The following is a 21,642-nucleotide window of genomic DNA, read 5'->3' on the forward strand; positions in this document are numbered from 1 at the left end:
CAAGTCTAACTGATGGTAAAGCATAGTAGATGTTGCCTGGTCTAATCAAGATGGCTGCTGAAAGTGTAAAGTTCATACTTCAAGAGGGATTCTGATGTATTTAACTTTCAAATCCCTAAATGTCATTAAATGCAACGATTGTGATCCTACAGCTGATGCTAGCTTGGATCCTTCTCTTTGTGAAACAAGGACAGAAAAAAATTACAGTTGCAAAACTGATTATGGACAAGACACGTGTTTTTTTTTTATATCATTATTATTTTACAGCAGCCATCTTGGTGTTAATCTTGTTAATCTAATATATTAATCTCAGTTTGGCAAGATTGATTTTATGGCATGGACTACATAAAATATTGCATACTATTATTCAAATAACTTGGTAACTTTGTAGCAAATAGATTGGTATACATAATCAGCAAAATCAGAAATAGCTTTCTAAAAAGGCCTGCCCACACCAGGTCTTAAAAACATAAACATGTCATGTGATTTTAGTTCAATCTCAGTGATCATAAAGGATATTTAGCAGTAGTGTCATTTAAAAAAAAAACTAGCATCAGTTTCCATACTATTTTCCTCATTTTGCTACTTGACAGTTAGCTTGACACCTATATCAAATTAGTAGATATTCCCATAGGCATTTGTAGTGTTTCTTATATAGCGCCTGCTACTCTTCTAGAGCACTCAAAGTTCTTTATAAAACATGCCTAATCTGCCCATTCACACAAGAACGCTACGTTCACACTCCGATAGAGTTGGAGAGCACCTTGGGGTCAGTCTTTTGCCCAAGGATATTTGGCATGCAAACAGGAACAGCCATGGATCAACCCACCAACCTTCCAATTAGCAGATGACCTTCTGTACCTCCATAGCCAAAGGCATTCCATTGTCATCAAATATTTCATAGCAAACATGATTTTCACTGAAATGCTTTCTGATTGTGAAACCTGTGTTCTGCACTATCTGCACACTGTACCAGTAAGGGTATATAGTTAAGACATAGTTCAATCTGCAATACCTAAGAAAATCAGAGTAACTTAAGCCTGTTTCATATACAGCTTAGTGTAGCTATTATTGTTTAGATGATTGTATAGGTATCAATATTCTGCTTCACATTATTGAGGTCTTTTTGTTGTAGGTGGTCTTAAGTGTGTCTAAAGGCATCCTCACAACTGAAATACAACATCAAGATGTGACAGTTAAAGGTGAGAATTGACTGTCAGGACTAAAGTTTATTTATAAACTGGTGAAAAAATTAAATAGTTTAAATTCTTAGGTGTATGGGGCATTTGATGATGTGTTCTTTTTAGCCCAACTCTCCTGTTTCATGGAAGGGTCAGTAAAAATGTTTCCTTTTCCTAGTGGTCGTCAAGAAAATATGGGTAAAGCTGATCTGGCTAAGCAAACTTTCACACTGCTTTAGAAACGTAAAAATTGAGTATCATGTATGATAGTCATACTATGTTATATGATCATTACAACACAAAACGAAGTTGCTACATTGGTTCTTACACATTAACATATTAACCAAGTTATTGTAAGACTGTTGTGAAATTCTTGATTTTTTTATTAATTCACAGGTTCTGGTGAGAACAAACTGATAATTGAATCCAATAACCTGGTAATCCTCAACAACCTGCTGGCCAAAGTGTCGTATACCAGCACTATCTACCATATAAACACTGGAGACCTTGGTAAGAAATGATAAATGACCTACAATTTCAAATTTTGATATTTGTATGTTCTTTTGTTTATGAGCGTTAATGGCTTTCTCTTTGCTCTGAATGTAAACTTCTAACATCTTTAACATTAAATGCAAGCGGATTCAGGTAACAGTGAAAAGTGTTTTCTTAATTTACTTTTGTTTTCTCCATTTTTTCTATAGCCACATTCCAGTTTGAAAACCATGAAGCGGTGTTCCCCATTGCCATCAAACAGCCTCATATACCAGTCCTGTACGACATAGGGACAGGTAGGAGTGCGCTTTTTACCAAGATTCAGTCATGAAATGCTTATTATTTGTAAGTGCTGTTACGGATTCAAATATTGGGGATGGATACAAGAGGAAAAACCACAATAACAACACTGGTCCGGCCGGGTTGAGTCAAACGATGATTTTAATGATCACACGCGTGGGAGATGGACACCGTACGCAGACAGCATCAGATCTCAAAATGGTGGAGCATTGATCAAACTCTTATAGCCTCTAGTGGCCCCCACCTAATCATAAAAGCCTAAACATTCACATGCTTTCTCTCACACGGCGCCTAAGCTACGACCTTGGCTCCCTGTTTATCTGCTCCTGCTGAGATGGGGCAGAAAACTCCAGATGTTCTGTTCTCTTCTAATCAGACAAATAAGGCGATGACTTTCTGCAAACAGTATTTCTTATAACTCAGCAGTATAATGCATCATAAAACAATATCATTCATTCACAATAAATCAGCAGTCTAATGTAATGCAAATCAGTTTAACAAATGCAATAGTTATCACCTTCTTCTAATTCAGGAGAATAATGCAAACTAAAACTACATAATAATTCACAATCTTTAATTAGGGGTCTAACATGGCATAAAATAATATTATAATCCCACACTCCCCCTGATGAGCTCTTTAGAATAAAGAGCTCACCTACACCCTGTAATCCAGTGTGGCCGGGTTCATTCTTCTCACTCCTGAGGCCTTTGTCCCCCTGTGGGCGAACCATATGTGAGATGACCTCTGTGTTTGCGCAGTTCAGATGCAAGAAAAACTATTATTACAACAATAGCAGGTACAGATGACACTCCCCAGTTCTCCCACAGCTTTATTTTGGTGCTACCTTATACCCTTCAGACGTACTCAGACTAGAACCTCTGTCCAAGGAGCTTTTAGCCTTTATTTTATTGCTGCAGCCACCAGTGTCTTCCAGTTGGGTGATCCTCTGCTCTTCTTTCTTCAACCTCAGGGGTTAGACAACCCTTCAGTCGTTGCACAGATCAGGGGATTATTCTGCCCCGATTTCAAACAACGATCTGTGTATCCTCGGGTCCTGTGTGTCCTGTGTATCCCCAGAAAAAGGAACAGGAACGTGTCCCCCTTTTGCCCAAGAGCCTCTCGAACCTCGTTGGTCTGGTGTTCCTGGATTTCCGCCAACCCCTTCATGGTTATTGCTGTGTTTATGGGATCCATCCTTTTGAGGTGACTAGCTGGAGCCCAAACGCCATGACACTTGGACCCAGTTGGTGTCTCGGCAGTCACTGTGTCTGTCTCTGCTGCGAAGGATCCTCGTATATCTGTGACCTCGTCTGGTGTCTGTTCCTTTCTCTGTAAGAGACAGAAAACCAAAACACCTCTCTGCCTAGCTCTAATAATCTAATGTTGTTATCTACTGATCTTCTGGTGATTCAGAATTGGTTTAGAATATTCAGAATGTCCCAGGGACTTATTCTAATCATATCCTATGTGTGTGTAAGCGTGTTTGCATTTAGCCCTCTGCACTCAAGGCATTTCCTACACTTTATCAGTCCGGACCATCACGCCGAACGAAGCTTATGACCTTCAAAAGACCGAGTGCCAACTCATTATAAGCACATTTGCAAGGTGTGTCTGAAAATTATTAAAACCACTCATTTTAACAAAAGACATCAAAAACAAATTAGCCATTTTTAATCCTAACATTTGCCCCCCCAAAAATCATGTGTTTGCTTCCGCCTACTGTCCCACGGTTTCCTCTCCAGTGTGGTACTCAGCTTCTCATGAACACAGGCATTTTATCTCTAAACGCTATTCAGTTCATTTCAATGATTAATGCTTAAACATGGAAATAATGATTTATGCTTCTCACTGATTCTCTAAAAAAGTCCGGAAACCTCTTGGGTCACTATTAGCTTAAGCTTTACCATACCTAAGTTATTAAAACACAAATGAAGTCATAAAAATGTTCATATAACCCTTGTTTGATGTTAAAACTCAACTTCCCCCCCTTTTTTGACACATTCCCATGTGTCAAATCAACGGAGCTAGAAAATTAAAAGAAAAGGTTAGTGACCTCATATCTTAGAAAGTATCAGACTTTCTCCTATCCAGTGTCGTTGCTCCAGTCCTGTCATCCTGTGCCAGGGAATGAAATCAATTTAATTGTCATGTTAGATCTGTTCAACTCCTGGCTCCGCCCAGAGCCTGCGTCCGCAGAATTGCCAAGAAACAAAACCTGTAATAATATGAACTTCACTTCAATATGAACCTGTTGACTACTTTTGACACAGCAAAGGAACATTCTCTCCTCCTCGAGGACAGGCACTGACTCCCACCTATCTCCTGGAGCCAACTGTCCCTTATGGAGACACAAATTGCAGCTACAAGGTTTTGCAGATTGTTAAGTTGATCTGTGTGTAATGCTCTGAATCAGGTATGTAATATTAAATGAATGTTGTTTAATCAACTGCCACTACTTAAAACTTAGCAAAAGATATAACTGAATAAAAGATCACAAAGAATAGCATGATATCAGTGTTATGTAAGCGCGTGCGTGCGGCCTTCTATGCTCGAAGTCACTCCAGTCCATAGATCAGCCAAACATCGCGTTGACTGTAGCTTTTAACCCTTATTAACTTGAGCACAACTCTATAATGAGCAACAAACTGCAATATGTATAAAAATGATCATGATTACACCTGCAATGAAAGATCATATGATTATCCCGACACCTGTAAATAGAAGATTAACCTGAGGTTATAACAATCACTGTAATACAAATGTTAATGTAATGTCAATAGCTTCAAAAATGTTTAATGCAATGCTTGTTATATGATTCTGATGTAACAATAATGCTGATGCTAAAATAACAGTAAAACACCCCCTTTTATCCCGTTTATAAACTTCACACATAAACGTTTATAAATGCCTCTTTTAAATTTTATTTCCCCCTGTTTTTCCCTTACTGACCACAGCAGGGGAATCTTAGTTTTGATTCAGCCATGAATGCAGCTCACCTGATTCATCACTGAGCTCCACCGTCACTGGCGTCTGACAGGGTGGCGCTGCATTTTCTTCCTTTAATGACTAAATGGACTAAATGTTTGAAGAATTTTTCAAGTTTGGGGTCAAATTTTGAGAATTTGACCATAAGTGAAATTTATGGTGTCATCACCCCCTTCGGGGCTTACCTTTCCCAGTTTTGATGATATTCCTCCCTATTCTTTGCAAGTACCCCCTTTGGTGGCGAGAAACTGTTGGTGTGGTCAAGTGGGTGCTGTAAAAACAAAAGCTCAGGACAGAACAGTTATCAGTCATGTACTCAACAAAATTAGCATATATTGAATTTCATATTGATCCTCTGAGTGTAATGGTACATTTTAATTTGAATTTATCAAAGCTAAACACAATAATTTTTCTTTATTTTGCTCTTGTTCTTGTGCAGCACCACCTCTCACACATGCCCCTGTCGGTTTATCTCTACTTTTAAATTGTGACTATTTCAATGAAAGCACCTAAAAGACGGGGACCAGTGTTTATTATTACATATCTCCATTTTGAATGTGACAAGCCTACCATTTCCCTGTTATCCATAGATATTAATAGAGTTTTTTGGCTTTTTTTTTTCCTCTATAAAAGTTAATTGACTCTTTACAGTGGCCTGCTATGGTTAATAATAACATGTTCAGTCATGAGTGAAATCAAACCTTTTCTTCACTTTAGCATTTAACATTCCCAACAATATAATGTGATACATTAATCGAAACACAGCTACTAAAACACAATTTTCTTAATGCAAACATCAGTAACTCAAAATTAGCAACCAAAGGGTTAAGTCTGCAGTTCACACTCATGTGAAGCTACAGCCTCCCCCTTTAGTCTCTGTCATCCTTCTGTTCTCTGCAAAAACAAAACAAAGCAAGACAAAACATCCACCCTTCTTTTACAGGCTGGGTGAATTGTTTGTGGACATTTACTAATCCTAAAGTCAGTACCGTTTTTGTCTCAGTATCAAGTCAGTTAAAACTTTTAGTCGTCAGTCCATCACAGTCCAGTCACATGCATACATCCACACACATTCATACCAGATATTGCTGATAATGGAGTCTCACGCGCAACCTATTCGAGCCTCCCTCACCAGCAAGATGACGTCATCATTTTAAAGGAAAACAGTTCCTTGTTTTTTGGACTGGATTGACTCGCTGCAATCCTTTTAGGCTCAGGACTTCTCATGTGATCAATGTCCCATATAAGTGAATTTCTCCCAAGCCCATTATAATCATGGAGAAAAATACTTTGCGACTGTTTCCAGTAAGAATATTTTATAGCGCTTTAAAGTTCAATCTCTCAGGCCTGGATTAAAGAGCTGATTTGTTAAATCAGGAACTCACAAAATACCAAAATATCACCACCGGTGGATCACACCTCTCAGATGTTCTTATTTCAGTGCACTGTAACAAAAGCAAAAACAAACGTAACCAATAAAATACTCATATAATAACAAATACTGGGGCCCATTGCAAACATGTCCAAGCATAAAACCATCTTTCTCTCTCTTAGAGAAAGAAAACAATCCAAACCTCACTGATAAAATCAACCTAGTGTCAAGCAAAACCCAAAAATCAACCAAAACTTCACCAGAAAGTTTTCCTCCCTCCCGGGACAATATTGTGCAGGAATACAGGCACCGTAACTCCTTTTGCACTGACAAAAACATGTTGGATTTACTTGATTCAATAGTGGACACTGGTTGCACACAAAGTTTTGCTTTGGCAGAAACTTAAACAACTGAGTTAAATCAACACAACCTTTTCATATTCAGTAAACCTGTGCATTTTGTGTTCATAAAACACGATTGAAACATGTTCAGATGAAGTAAGTTGAGCTCTGGAATATTTTAATCCTTCACAATTCTTGTCATTTTATTTCAACACTATTCAATAACTTTTATCCAACTACTGGTAAATACTACATGTTGTCTTATAGCACGGTCAACAGTCTAACCTGGTACCATAAATTAGGGTCAAAATTCTTCTATGTCAACACTGATACCCTGATTAGTTCCAGGGTACACCACAGACCGTCTAGTAGACACGGTTACCACATCAGGAATAGAATCTCATTCCTGTCTAAAACGCCTTTTAGCAGGAAACAATACCCAAACCTCAACTAGCCAAGTGGACTGCCCCTCTTTGCAAGCAGCTAAGCATGCACATGAAATCGAATTGTTCCTGATTTATGCAATCTTTTTCTGCCTAACAGTAATCCACAATAAAGCAAATGTGTGGTTGTGTCTTTCTGCTTTAAGTGATTCGTATTGATATCTGTTATCCAGTTCAGCCTCCTCTTTAGATGTCGTTATTCATGGAAATGATTTTGGTTCGTGATCTTTAAGCCGAGAATTTGTTTACGCGAGATGTACAGGCGCCTTTTTTTCATTCTCTCAAATAATCCAAAAAGGCCTGATATAACTTTTTCTTTCCGTACACTGCTATCGGCTGGGAAACAGTACAATTCGTGAGCTACATCAATCACGACAACATTGTTCAACCAACGCTTAGACCTGCCCCAATCTACAAATGCTGGTGAATGAATGCATTACAAAACAATGGCTCTGTTGAAGTTCGTATGATCAGCATTTGCGTCAGCTGCATTGAGTAAAGATTCTATCACAAGGGGAGTTGTTGATCACCTGTGAATCACATTTCGATTTGTGTGCGTGTGCAAGCAAAAGTCCTCTGTGCGCTTCACAGCAGCCACCTCATTTGCATGTTCACACACCGTCTAAAAATAGCTCGCAGCGCTGCAGCTGCACGTCACACACAGTCTCACACACAGCTCTGTTATTTTATATTACAAAGACGTCTTATATTTACAATCACTCTCAGGCCTGACAGCTTTAGCGCCTACACAATTTCGACAAATTTAAGTTAACGGTCCAACCGAAAAAGTCCAACTTTTTTGTGATCAATTAACCAGTATCTGTCCAACAGTTTCTGGCCTCATCTCTAAAGTCCCTAACTCAATTTAAAAGTGTCCAACACCCAAGGTCCAACCTTTGCTGCCCAAAAAAGCGCAGACACCGTTCCAAACGGTAAGGAGACTCTAACTCCTAGCTTATTCCAGGATGCCCTGTACCCCACAGTTAAGCCAAACTGAACTAACCCTGCTTCGCCGACAGGTCAAGGTCGCGCGTCCACAGCCAGGAGGGAGCTAACCTCCGGGCTATGCGCTTCTCAGCAGTCCAACTGCCGTTCTTGAAAAATTTATAATACTTTGAAACAACAGTCAACACCCCAAAACAAGAGTATGACTGACGCAGGTCCAACCTGTTAACCAATGGGGACTCTAACCCACAAAATGACCAATTCCCTATCAAACTAAATTCACTCAGCAGTCCAACTGCTTTAAATACTCAGTACTGTCACTTTCAACGTTTCATTATCATTACTTCAGCTTCAGTTCTCATGAGATTTTTTCATCAAAATCAAAACAGACATCTACCAGTAATTTCAGTGAGTAGACTTTAATTTTATCATGTCCAATTTGGCACACTTTGGAAATAGATTCAACAGGTAGTGCCTTACCTTTGTATAAGCCGGCTTATGCCCACTCACGTCAGACCACTGGCTTGTGCCTGTCCGTTCGACAACCTCGGACCGTCCAAACCTCCAACTTCCACCCCAATACCACAGGACGAGCCCCCAAACTGTTACGGATTCAAATATTGGGGATGGATACAAGAGGAAAAACCACAATAACAACACTGGTCCGGCCGGGTTGAGTCAAACGATGATTTTAATGATCACACGCGTGGGAGATGGACACCGTACGCAGACAGCATCAGATCTCAAAATGGTGGAGCATTGATCAAACTCTTATAGCCTCTAGTGGCCCCCACCTAATCATAAAAGCCTAAACATTCACATTCTTTCTCTCACACGGCGCCTAAGCTACGACCTTGGCTCCCTGTTTATCTGCTCCTGCTGAGATGGGGCAGAAAACTCCAGCATGTTCTGTTCTCTTCTAATCAGACAAATAAGGCGATGACTTTCTGCGAACAGTATTTCTTATAACTCAGCAGTATAATGCATCATAAAACAATATCATTCATTCACAATAAATCAGCAGTCTAATGTAATGCAAATCAGTTTAACAAATGCAATAGTTATCACCTTCTTCTAATTCAGGAGAATAATGCAAACTAAAACTACATAATAATTCACAATCTTTAATTAGGGGTCTAACATGGCATAAAATAATATTATAATCCCACAGTACCAGATACAGCCTGCTCTAGGTGTGTAGGCAGGTAAAACTTATGACTGAAATCTTACAGAGAGAAGAGGAAAGATCAGTGTGTATCCTTTTCTTCTGACCTTTTTCTGTTCTGCTGTTTAATTTTTCTATTGACTGAAGAAAAGTGAAAATAATTTGCTTTCTTTTGCCTTTTAGACATTAGTTCTCAAGTCACCATCACCACAAAGACTTTCCTGCGCTACAGAGAACTGAAGGTGTTGTTGGACAGCATCCGAAAATTCTACAACAACATAAAAGTGATTATTGCAGATGACAGCTTAGAACCAGAGCCAATTCACAGAGAAAACATGTTACATTACATCATGCCTCCAGCACAGGTATGTGTGGTAGATCCAAGAATTGGAACCACAGTTGTGTTTACTAAATATGCAATGTTGGTACAAACTGTCAGTTTGAATTTTCTACAAAACCAGATAAATCTCAGATATAATTCAGATTCTTGTATGTATGAATTTAAAATAAGTCTGACCTGTGGTGGAACGGTTCACAGCCGAGTGTGAAGCGGTGGGAATGAGCACCTCCAAATCGGAGACCATGATCCTCAGCAAGAAAAGGGCGGAGTGTCACTCCGCTTACGCTGTACTGGTCTGTTGTGGTGAAGGGTGAGCTGAGTGTAGAAGCGAAGCTTTCAATTTACCAGTTGATCTACATCCCTACCCTCACCTATCGTCGCGAGCAGTGGGTAGTGAGTAAAAGAATGAGAAATAGGCTTCCTCCGAAGGGTGGCTTGCCTCTCCCTGAGATAGGGTAAGGAGTTCAGCCATCCGGGAGGGGCTCAGAGTAGAGTAGGGCTCCTTCACATGGAGGAGGTGGCTGGGGAGAGGGAGGCTTGGGCTGCTTCTTTCGTGACACAGCCCCGGATAAGCAGAAGAAGGTGGATGGATGAAATTTGTTTTTTGCTAATAAAACAAAAAACAGTGTTGCTTTACAATGACTTTTATTGTATTGATCACTTGAGAGCACCATTACACCACAGTGTAAAAGATTAAAATATTAAGATTAAGATGTGAAAGATGTTTCCTTCCTCAGGGCTGGTTTGCAGGCAGAAATCTGGCTGTTTCCCAGGTAACCACCAAGTACTTCCTGTGGGTGGATGATGATTTTGTGTTTACAGAGAAGACAAAGATAGAGAAGCTTGTGGAGGTGATGGAGGCGAACCCTGAACTGGATGTGGTGAGAATGAAATAGCTCACATAAAGCATTTGCAGTTTATTTAAAATAATTTGAATAGAACATTAAAATGTAAATATAATACACCCATAAAATACACATGTTAGACTGATGTAATCCTTTTTTCCTTTATTACATCTGATCTAGTTAGGCCTATTGGACCATGTAGCATGCCAACGTTTGGGGTCTTAACTTCACAATAACTTGCATGGAGCAGATCCTTTATAATCAATGAAGACAAAGGTTATTCTAGATTTTTGGGTTTACTGTAACATCTATTATTAACAAAGATCAGATGAGCAGTTATGACCACGCACAATAAAGTAAAGTTGGTGGAACCAGCTTCTGGACAGATGCATAGGTTACCTGAAAGACTAGTCTCATTTCTAGATTTGCTTTTCAAAAACAAGCATGACAAGTAGTGTCTACCTGAACATCGACTGAACAATATTGGAGCTTGCAGTGAAACACTAGCCATTTTGTAACAAGATGTTGTGTTTCTTTATTTGTATTAGGTTGGTGGGGCTGTAGAAGAGAACCAGTTTTATTTTACTCTTATATATGAGGAAGGAAAGGAAAATGAAGGTGGTTGCCTATACAGAAAGTCTCAGGGGAAATTCCACTCACTTCCTGGCTACCCACAATGCTTTTTGACTAATGGAGTGGTCAACTTCTTCCTGGCTCGTACAGATGCTGTACAGAAAGTTGGTTTTGACCCTAAGCTACAGCAAGTAGCACATTCAGGTAGGTCCAGATCTCAAAGAAGTTTATATTACAAATGACAGCAAGAGCATTTTGTGTTAAATATTAAATTCCAATTTCTAACTCTAGAGTTTTTTATGGATGGTCTGGGCTCTTTGCTGGTTGCATCATGTAGTCACGTATCCATTGGTCATCAACCCAAAACAGCCGACGGCCAAAGTTCTATATACGACAAATATAGACACCCGGGAGAAAATGATGAAGAATTCAAACTGCAGCTTCACTTTTACAAAAACAACCTTAAGTGCATTACATATGGATAGAAGATTCATTCAAAGAACATCAGCGTCACTTGTAGTGTCATATTGTTTTGTCATGGTCCCAGGGTTATCTGAGTTTAGGATTCTCAGTGAATATAGCCGAGTTTGGCTCTCTGTTTGGATTTTAGTCATCAAGATTTTTTTTCTTTATTATTCTTATAGAGTTTAATATCTTGTGATGTTGGTGACACTGAATTCTGTTTTTACTTATTTTCTTTTGCTGTTTTGTCATCCTGTGTTTTCACTCATGTTTTCGTTGTAAATCTAATACACTGAACTTTAAAACTTTATATATCTTCACAGAAGTACAAAACACGCTAAAATCAACATGACTAATAGATGTTGTGATTCATTTATCTATGCCACCTATGTTTATATTTGATAAAACCAAAGAAATAAATATACATACTGTACAAGAATGAACAGTGTCGTAACAGTAATAGTTAAATTTGCCAAGCCAGATTCCACCTTTATTCTACTAATTTGTAATATCTCGTGGTTGTTGGTTGTTTTCATTTGCATTATTTATTATTTTTTGATTTATTCTCGTGTTTTTTTTTCTGTTATGTTCAGTGATCACTTCTTGTCATTTATCACCAGTTTATTTGTTCCTCCTTCCTTTCCTTCCCACTTTCGCCATTGCTCTTTGGGGTCATATCATTGTTGGGTTTTTCTCTGTATGTATTATTGTAGGCTCTACCTTACAATATAAAGTTTCTTGAGGTGACTGTTATAGTAATTTGGTGCTGTATAAATAAAATTGAATTGAATTGAATTAAAAAGCAAAAAACCCAATTCATATAGCCATAACACACTGAAGAATATCATATTATACAAAAACAAACAAATGCACTACTCCATCCCACAGGTGTTGAAATCCTGCTTGGGAGCTGGCCAGCTGTTCCTTAAAATTTATACTTATGATAGTTTACACAGATGTAATCAGATGCCATAATTTCCCTTCTAACCACATGTTTGAATCCTGGTGTAAATGGGCTGAAGAGTTCACTTTTATAGAAGCAATGTTTACTGAGACGGGGGTGGTTGTCAGTGAGCTTTAGATGCTGGTTTGTTGAATGAGTTCAATTGGTTTTTTGTTCAGTCTTTTACAGACAACCCACTAGTCTGAGATGCATAAGTCAAAGATTTATCCAAACAGGTGTGTATCTTGACCTCACACAGACACCTGAGTGCCCTATAAAAAGCTTTTGGACCCATCTATTATTTGTTAAGCAGAAAGAAAAACCCTAACTCACATGTCATGTATTGTTATAAGTTATGTAATGTGTTTTTTTTAAATAACAATTTAAAGATATGTGGTACAAAAGGCTCAAACAGGTTAAGTTCATTTCAGTGCACGTTTCAGAAACATATTGGAACTGCTTCCCTCTGTTGGCTCTTGTGCTTTGTGTTTATTTTTACTTCATTTAGCTTGTTTCCATTGATTTGTTGCACCTGTTTGGTTTTTTTTACGCATGTGTTCCCCACTACCCAAATAAACGTGTGTGTATTTACTGCCTCAGTTTTCTCTTTGCCTTTCTGTCTCAGCACCTGTTATTCTTACTCAACACCTGTTTCTATTCATGGACTTTGTCTTCTGCAGCCTTTGTGGACATCCTCAAAGCCAAAGTACAGGTTTTTCTTTTGGGTCCACATTATCCCCACCCCGTGACAGTTATCACTTAACTCTGCAGCTTTGCTCAGATTACCAGAGTTTCATATTGTGATTGTTACCTGTTCCCAACTGTGGTTGACTCACCATGTTGATGATTTTGGCTACAACAGGAAGCTGCTTTCAGTTCTAAAGCATGGCCTGCTCACCAAACACGATGCCATGTATAGATCCAGATACTCCCCTTAAGAGTTGGGAGAGAACAAAATCACAGCTAAAAGAGATGGCCAGAAAAACAGCTCTGCTTAAAGCTCTGTTTAAAGATATGGTGATTTAAGTCCACTTTGCACTGGTTTCATAAAATGAAGTTGTAGTGCTCATTCTGAAGAAGGTACTAAGAAAACCATTATTTGAGCTCAAAATATTACCTCTTTCAATTATGAATCATGATTAGTTGACATTTATAAAAACTATATATAAGTAACTGCATTGAGGGGAAAACTGTGACATTACGGTGATACTGAATGGAGTTATCATTTAAATCTGTAATTCTGCTCAGTTTAACAGTCACATATCGAGTTTCAGTTCATTCGCTATTCTGTCCCCAACTGTGGTTCACCCGTCATGTTCACAACAGGATTTTGGCTACAGCACGAAGCTGTTTTGTGTTCTAAAACATGGCCTGTTCAGCACCAAACACACTAAACCTTGTAAGAGGTAAAGAACATAACTTCTTTCTGTATGGTTAAATATTTGCTTGTTGTAAATAGGGACAAATGTGTAACTACATGCAGTACTGTATGAATAAAGAACTAACTTTAAATGAGGAACTCTTAAGTTTAATCAGATTCTTCCTCTTTTTCTGTGTTAACCCCACACAGATTCAAGACCTGAACCAAGAGGAGCTGCAGTATGGAAAGGAAAGGTACAGTCTATGATTGTATATGGCCTAAATTTGTACAAATACCTGTTATACGCTAAGTTAAAAGCAAAGATGCACTCTGGGTAGTGACGTCATACAGTTGCATCGTTGCAAATAGTCAACCAGCACTTAGTTTAGTTGAAGATGAAAACAATCCGTCACACGAGGACGAGAGAGTGACGGAAAACTACTGGTGTCTATGCGGCTGCTGCTTTCCAATGGCAACGGCGACTGAGAGCGTTTGTTGTAAAGCACTAAAACTTTGAAGCCGTATGGCTTAATCCAGATGTTCTTTGGGCAGCACTTGTTAGCCTCCATGACCGGTGTCTGGTCTTTAAGTGATAAGATTATGAATCCTGCTTCCGGGCCCAGTCTGCATTTAATAAGACTGTTGTGTTTTTAACATGTTTTAATGCTTTGTATCTTGTTCGATTTAATCTCAACAAGCCCCTAAAAACAGTCAGTGATCACTGTCGGCTTCTCTCGGCTTTTATTACTGCTAATCACTTTAAAGCTCAGTTTTTAAACCCTTACGATGTACCTACAGCCCAGCCCATGCCGCAGTGTGACTAACCTTATATCGTGGATGGATTATCTCGGTGGTTCTCCTGACTGATGTTTGGTCTGTTTACAGCATCCTGCCATGCGATTACATTTGCCCCTAACCATTGGGAACCCTCATATTAACTTTTATAGAATTGAAAAAAAGTCCTCCGTTCATTAGCGTTCGTCCTCCAGCTTTACTGTTTATGTTATGCTAACATGGTTTTGTCACACTAGCGGTCACGTAGCACATCATTATATACCAGCTAGTCCAACTTCAGTAACCCTACAAACGTCACTGCTGTTTACTTTCCTGTCTTCATTTATGTTCGAAGTGATAGCAGAGCTGTACGTTTGAATTTGTTTCATAAATCCCTTTAGCTGGAAGCTAGCGAGCTAACTCCCTGCTAGCTTCTAACTCAGTTAACCCTGTCATGCATGAATTATGACAACCTTAATTTTCTTCTTAAGCATTTTTAGTCATCTTTAGGCATGAAAAGATGAATAAAAATACTTAATAGACGTTGTCATGGGACATGGCGAGGGATCTACTGTATTCAGTCTCTCAACCACTTATGCAAGTTCACTGGCTTGACAGAAATGGTCAGGCCTTGTGTTTAAAAATAATAACGCAACATAAAAATTAAAACGTTCTTCATTTAAAACAGTACTGAAGTTAACATGTGTAATCAGCATAAGGTAACAAATTTAAAAAAAAAAACAATAACAAAAAAGTTGCTTTAAGTATGTTAAATATTTTGGGGGATTCATAGCACATCAGGGTCAAAAATTCACAATATTAAATAATATGAATAAATATGCTATACTGTAGTAATGCTTTCTGATCTGTCAACAGGCATTTTGATGGCAACCGCAAGTTAATTAGTGGTTAATTAGCAAGTTTTTTCTTCATTTTTACACCTTCTACATTGAATCCAATATTTTGTAAATAATAATAATAATAATAAATAAATAATAATAATAAATCAGATAATTTAAGGAAACATATCTGATCAAAACTAACAACATATTCAAAGCATTTTCCTTAAAATGACAGTTCTGTTAGCAAGCAGAAACTGAGACAGGCAGAAGAATAAACAGACACAAAGACAACATATCAAATTCATTGACATAGAAAAGACATTTTGTTGGCAAGCCAGTTAAGATAAGTACCTCCTAAATATTGTGCAGGTCTTAAAACAGCTCTGGTCCTTGTGGAGAATGCTTCCAAGTGTTAGAGCCTGTGGTAGAAGCTATTTTTTGCCATCTTTTATGCTCCTGAGCTCTTCAGCAGTCACATGGATATGTTGTACTTAGTCAAGATTAAATTTAGTTGAGTGATGATATGAGTTGCTACCTTATAAGGTATTCATTCATCCAACATTCATTCAAGTTGGATGTCCAAAAAACTCCCTGAAAAGCCTTCAGTTAATCCAAAATGCTGCAGCAAGAGTCCTGACAGGGACTAGAAAGAGAGAGCAGATTTCTCCTGTTTGGCTTCCCTTCATTGGCTTCCTGTTAAATCCAGAATTCAAAATCCTGCTCCTCACATACAAGGTCTTAAATAATCAGGCCCCATCTTATCTTAATGACCTTGTAGTACCATATCACCCTATTAGAGCACTTCGCTCTCGCTCTGCAGGCCTACTTGTTGTTCCTAGAGTATTTAAAAGTAGAATGGGAGGCAGAGCCTTCAGTTTTCAGGCCCCTCTTCTGTGGAACCAGCTTCCAGTTTGGATTCAGGAGACAGACACTATCTCTACTTTTAAGATTAGGCTTAAAACTTTCCTTTTTGCTAAAGCATATAGTTAGGGCTGGACCAGGTGACCCTGAATCCTCCCTTAGTTATGCTGCAATAGACGTAGGCTGCTGGGGGATTCCCATGATGCATAGAGTTTTTCCTTTCCAGTCACCTTTCTCACTCACTATGTGTTCAACAGACCTCTCTGCATTGAATCATATCTGTTATTAATCTCTGTCTCTCTTACACAGCATGTCTTTATCCTGTCTTCCTTATCTCACCCCAAACAGTGTTATGAGACAACTCAGGTGGACCCAGATAGCAGACCACACGGGCACATTAGATGACAGTGCAGATGGTTTATTTACAGTGAAGGAGAAACATTAACATAGTTCAGGGATCGTGTGGGAACTGGAGGAGAACTCAAACGGTCTACGGGAAGGAAAAAGAGTGGAAAATGTGGATTACGTGAGGTAGGAGAGTTGGAGAGCTTACTGGTCACAAATCTTGGTAACAAGCTTGACTAAGCAATGTGAGGAACTGGTGACAGCGCAGGCATTCCAGGAAAAGACAAACTCTGAGGAACAAGCTGGTGACTGTCTGCCAGACCTCTTCCTGTCTGAGTTTCTGAGTGTTTTTGGTGAAAGAAATTGTATTCACTGACACCTTGACTTTCTTTGGAATTTCTTTGTGACTTACATTTTTAAGTCTTATGATGGTCTGTCTCTCTTCCATTGTTAACTGCTTTTTTTATCCTTAAGGCTAATATCTCATAATTAGCATGTTACACTTGGAGCATATTCGTCTTCTCTCTCTCAAATATTAACCCAACAACAACAACAAAAGTAACCCAACAAAGACCTGTACGAATCGTTGGGATTTATTTTTATCTGTAAGTATAATATCTCATAAATAGCATTGCATATTTGTGTTTTGTCTTTTACTGCACACAGTGTAGAATAGTCTTCACTCACTCTGATATCAACACACTGAGATCCCTACACAAGAATGTGGATGGGAGTTTTAGTACCTACAAGACAACGAGGCCATAAATCAGGTGCTGCTGGTGTGCACTCTCCCTTATTCTGACCAGAGGGCAAAAGATGGTTGCCATAGTAATGGGGCGTTGCTGGCAGAAGGCTTATCTCCAAATAAGGAGATGCTCAGAAAGCTGCAGAGAAAGAAATGTGAGCTGAAGCGCTGGATCTTAGCCAAATAAGATCTGTGGCTTTCCTCCAACTCTTGACCAACTCTTGACCTTAGTATCCTGTTTATCACACGTAACTAAAAGCATTTACTGTCTGAGTGTGGTGCTCTTTTAGATCATCCTGGGATCAAAGAGACAGCCGTTTTTAACTCCAACCTTTGACTGCTTGAATAAAACAAAGATAAAGTCATATGTTAAGTTTGCATTGCCTTCTCTCATAAAAGAACTCAGCAGAATTAGTAGCACCAGCTTTCAATGCTTTCAACCTCCATTGCTGCAGTTTTAAATTGTTAACCCATTTTGTGTTTCCTGAAAAAGGCAATTTTTACATAGGCATCAGTCAACAGATCTCAGCATAATCTGATAAAATTCATATCGATCTCTGCTGCACTTGATGTAACCGACCACCACAGCCACTGTGTACCAGTCAATCACTGTTCTTTACTTTGAATCTATCACAGTACAGCAAACTTGTTTATCCTGCACTAAACTGCAGAATATTTTCATGCAGTGTTTAAATAGCAGTTAATCCACTTGAGTTTGATTTGCAGCATATTTCATAATATAATAAAAAAGATAATGTCACATTTTCCGGCACAATATCTGGTTTAAAAACACTCCTTATCTTTAAATCTAACATCTCTTCTTTCTCTCCTGTCCTCTTTCTTATCTTTCTCCATCTCTGACAGAAGTTAGTTCTTTTTCTTGTCTCTCCCTGTGAAATACAGAATCTCCAAAAGTTGATTCTGTTCATCTGGACGTAGCGTTTTGTGGGAGAAACGTTTCGTCACTCATCCAAGTGACTTCTTCAGCCTCAGCTGACCCAGGGGAATCCACACCAAGCCTGTATGGTTTACCAAAAATACATAAACAGGGTGCACCTCTAAGTCCGATTGTCTGCATGATCAACTCGGTCACCTATAACATCTCCAAGTTTCTGGCTTCGATCCTCAACCCGCTGGTGGGCAGCTCTGAACACCACATCCAGGACACCCTGGATTTTGTTGTAATGTCCTGATGACACCTATTTTGTGATCCAGTGGATTATGGCTATGTTCACACTGCAGACGAAAGCGCATCAAATCTGACACCTTCGCACAAGAGAGAGCACAAGAGGCTAACACTGATGAGGTTGGGTAGTTTTCTGTACCCTGTTCATATTTTTGAGAACTCATACTAGTTTATAAGTTTTTATATGTATCTGTCTGATAGGTGTGGACAGGCCTACATTACCTGGCGGGTGAGTGGCTGTGGGTGGAGAAGAGATGCAATATGTGGATATCCCACGCTGCCCAATTGAAAGCTTCTGTGGTGTCCTTGAGAAGAACGGTGCTGCATCCTTTGGTATAAGAAATTGCCAGCTCAAAAGGAAGTTCTTATGTTACAAGAAGCCTTAAACATATTACATTCAATGAAGTACTGTAGTGTAACAAATACATGTACTTGATACTTTGTCCACTTTCATACACTGTGCTCAAAACATGAATTACCGTCATGATATTTTAATTATCAAGTCATGATATTTACTCGAAGTAATCATTTTATCATCTTTTAGAATTCACATTCAGTAAATTCTGTGTACATAACAATTCTACCAGTCTCCTTAACGTATGGTCAGCCAGCTTTTTAATAAAAAGCAAAGATGAAATCCTGAGGCCACCCAAGTGGCCTGGAGGGTGGGGGGCTACAGCCTGTCCCAGTCGTCATAGGTAGAGTCAGCCTAGACAGGTCACGTCTTTCGCAGGGCTAACAGAGAGACAGACATTAGTTAGAGTTGCAAATCTGTTTAAAATTACAGCAAGTTTTCAACAACTGTATGACTGACCACGTGTTTCTGTGTGTATAGTCCACTTCTCAGGAAGCTGCACTTAAATTTTGTATTCCCTTTCAGACTGACCTCACAAAAGGCTGATGTGGCTGGTCCAGTAGTCCAAATTAAGTATAGTACCTTTGATCAGCCATTATTCCAGTACAACCCCTGCACCGCCTTCATTTTAGCAGTCCTGGAGTGCGTACTCTTACGTATTTTTCCTACACCTGAATAAAAAATATGTTTACAAATAACAGATTCAGCTAATTGTAAAAATAGTGCTGTTGACACAGGGACACAACAAAGAGAGGAGGGCAAAGTCTAATTTACAGTTTTTTACAGTCGCTAACAAGCGCCTACCCATACTTCAGATACTTTTTCTAAACTCTTAACACAGACCCACACCTACAAAACACAATTGGCCAAATGGATAATATCCTTCCCAAAAATACACTCTGTTAAATATATACTAACTCCTCATTTCAAAATTAGAACACATCTTTCTCTGCACACACTAACTGTACAAAAACACTATAAATCTGACTCAAAATGAAATTAGTCTGTCAAAGAATAACACTTGTCTTCACTTCACAAGGTACATGCAGTCAATCAAAGTACACCAGGTGTCAAAATACTGGCTATTATTGACATTACAAAAACTGCATAGACTTTTATGTTTCAGTTTTACAGGTATGTGCATGCGAAACATGCAATCCACCATTTTGACACCAGAAATGTCTTGGTTGGTAACTGCATGTCCACATGTACAGTAATGTTCACATTCAAAAGCATTCCAGTAAAAAGCAAACAAGTTTCTGTGTCTTTACTGTTTACTACAGGAGGTACAGTAGAAACACGGTATGATAGGACAGAGAAAGTGTCACAGTATTGCTTACAGTGAACAAAATATCCATGGAACACACAAGAGCATTCTGAACAAAAAAACAACAGCAAAAAGCCAAGATAAAAAGGGGGGGAGGGGGGCTAAAAAAAGGCAAAAAAGTTGCATCTAATCTCTGCGATCTTCAGGGTTAGGCCACATGTTTTCATCAACATCACATCTGATGTCAGCCAAGTCGATGCACCTGGGATAAAACCGCCTGGTATGTCGGATCCACCCTTGGCAATCGTCAACTGTGATGTCCCTGGAGCCAGCATCCATGGCTTCAAGGAGGGACATCTGGTCATGTGGCTGATGGTCATAAACCTTCCACCGCCATGCAGAAAAGAACTCCTCTATGGGGTTGAGGAAAGGTGAATAGGGTGGAAGGAAGAGACTCACCAGTCTTGGGTGGACTTCAAACCATGTTGTTATTGCTTGCGAGTGATGGAAAGCCACATTGTCCCAGGTAATTACAAAGGTCCTCATGTTTTCACCCTCCTGACCCTGCTCTGGAACCAGGCGCTGGTGGAGATCATTGAGAAAGGCAAGCAAGCGCTCTGTATTATAGGGTCCAACCTGACATTTGTGAAGGAGTAATCCTGCATTTGCAATTGCTGCACACATGGTAATGTTTGCCCCTCTCTGTCCTGGCACATCAACTGTGGCCCTTTTACCAATCACATTCCGTCCACGTCGACGCCTTTTGGCCAGATTGAATCCTGCCTCATCGATGTATATGAATTCATGAGGGGCCTGGTTGGCCTCCAATTCCATAACTCTCTGAAACAAAGTTTATGTAAGTCATGTTAGTACTGTATACCATACTGTACTGTAACCTAGTATTGTGTAGGTTACCTACTTGCAAAGTGCAAAGCTTATAGAACTGGACATTGGATTGAATATACACTGTACCTGGACATATTGTCGTCGTAGCTCCTTGACCCTCTCACTGTTCCTCTCAAAGGGAACAGTGTAGAGCTGCTTCATCCGCACTCTATGTTTGGACAATGTCCGCGAAATGGTTGTGAGGCTGATTCTATCGATATTGTCGAATATCTCATGGTCCGCCACAATTCTGGTTTGTATTTCACGCAGTTTTATTGCATTATTTGCAGTAACCATTTCCACAATGGCAAGCTCCTGATCATTACTGAGGAGCTTTCCTCTTCCCCCAGAGGGTGGAAGACGTTGCATTCTTTAGAAAGACAGACAATTCAACATATGCATTACTGTATGACCATATTGACATGTCAAGTGAGAATAGGAACAATCCATGTAAAATGCAATACTTACCTGTTGGTTTGTTGAAAGGTGCGTATAATGGAGGCAACCGTTGACCGCCTCAAATTGGGCTGCACTCTTTCACCAGCCTCTCTTAGTGAAAGACCATGGTTGATTACATGGTCAATGATAGTGGCACGGATTTCATCACTGACTACTGTTCTTGCAGCCCTTGGAA

At 39.3% G+C, this 21,642-nt stretch overlaps 1 protein-coding gene and 1 long non-coding RNA gene across 2 annotated transcripts in view; both read left to right on the forward strand.

Moving 5' to 3' along the window:
- Positions 1 to 12,982, forward strand: part of LOC102310739 (beta-1,4 N-acetylgalactosaminyltransferase 2) — a 23,405-nt gene extending 10,423 nt beyond the window's left edge. Inside the window, exons 9-12 of the mRNA XM_005945957.3 lie at positions 9,409 to 9,590; positions 10,303 to 10,446; positions 10,959 to 11,187; positions 11,275 to 12,982. Coding sequence (XP_005946019.1) covers positions 9,409 to 9,590; positions 10,303 to 10,446; positions 10,959 to 11,187; positions 11,275 to 11,468 — 749 coding nt within the window. The 3' untranslated portion in view covers positions 11,469 to 12,982. The remainder of the gene's footprint in view (positions 1 to 9,408; positions 9,591 to 10,302; positions 10,447 to 10,958; positions 11,188 to 11,274) is intronic.
- Positions 12,983 to 16,476: 3,494 nt separating this feature from the next.
- LOC121812172 lies at positions 16,477 to 21,391 on the forward strand. Its single transcript, XR_006052903.1, has 2 exons — positions 16,477 to 18,621; positions 18,703 to 21,391. It is a non-coding gene; the product is annotated as an uncharacterized LOC121812172 (long non-coding RNA).
- The last annotated feature ends 251 nt before the right edge of the window (positions 21,392 to 21,642 follow it).

This window comes from Haplochromis burtoni, unplaced genomic scaffold, assembly GCF_018398535.1.
Source record: "Haplochromis burtoni strain Fernald_Lab_line unplaced genomic scaffold, NCSU_Asbu1 Contig_453, whole genome shotgun sequence".
NCBI classification, from domain to species: Eukaryota; Metazoa; Chordata; class Actinopteri; order Cichliformes; family Cichlidae; genus Haplochromis; species Haplochromis burtoni.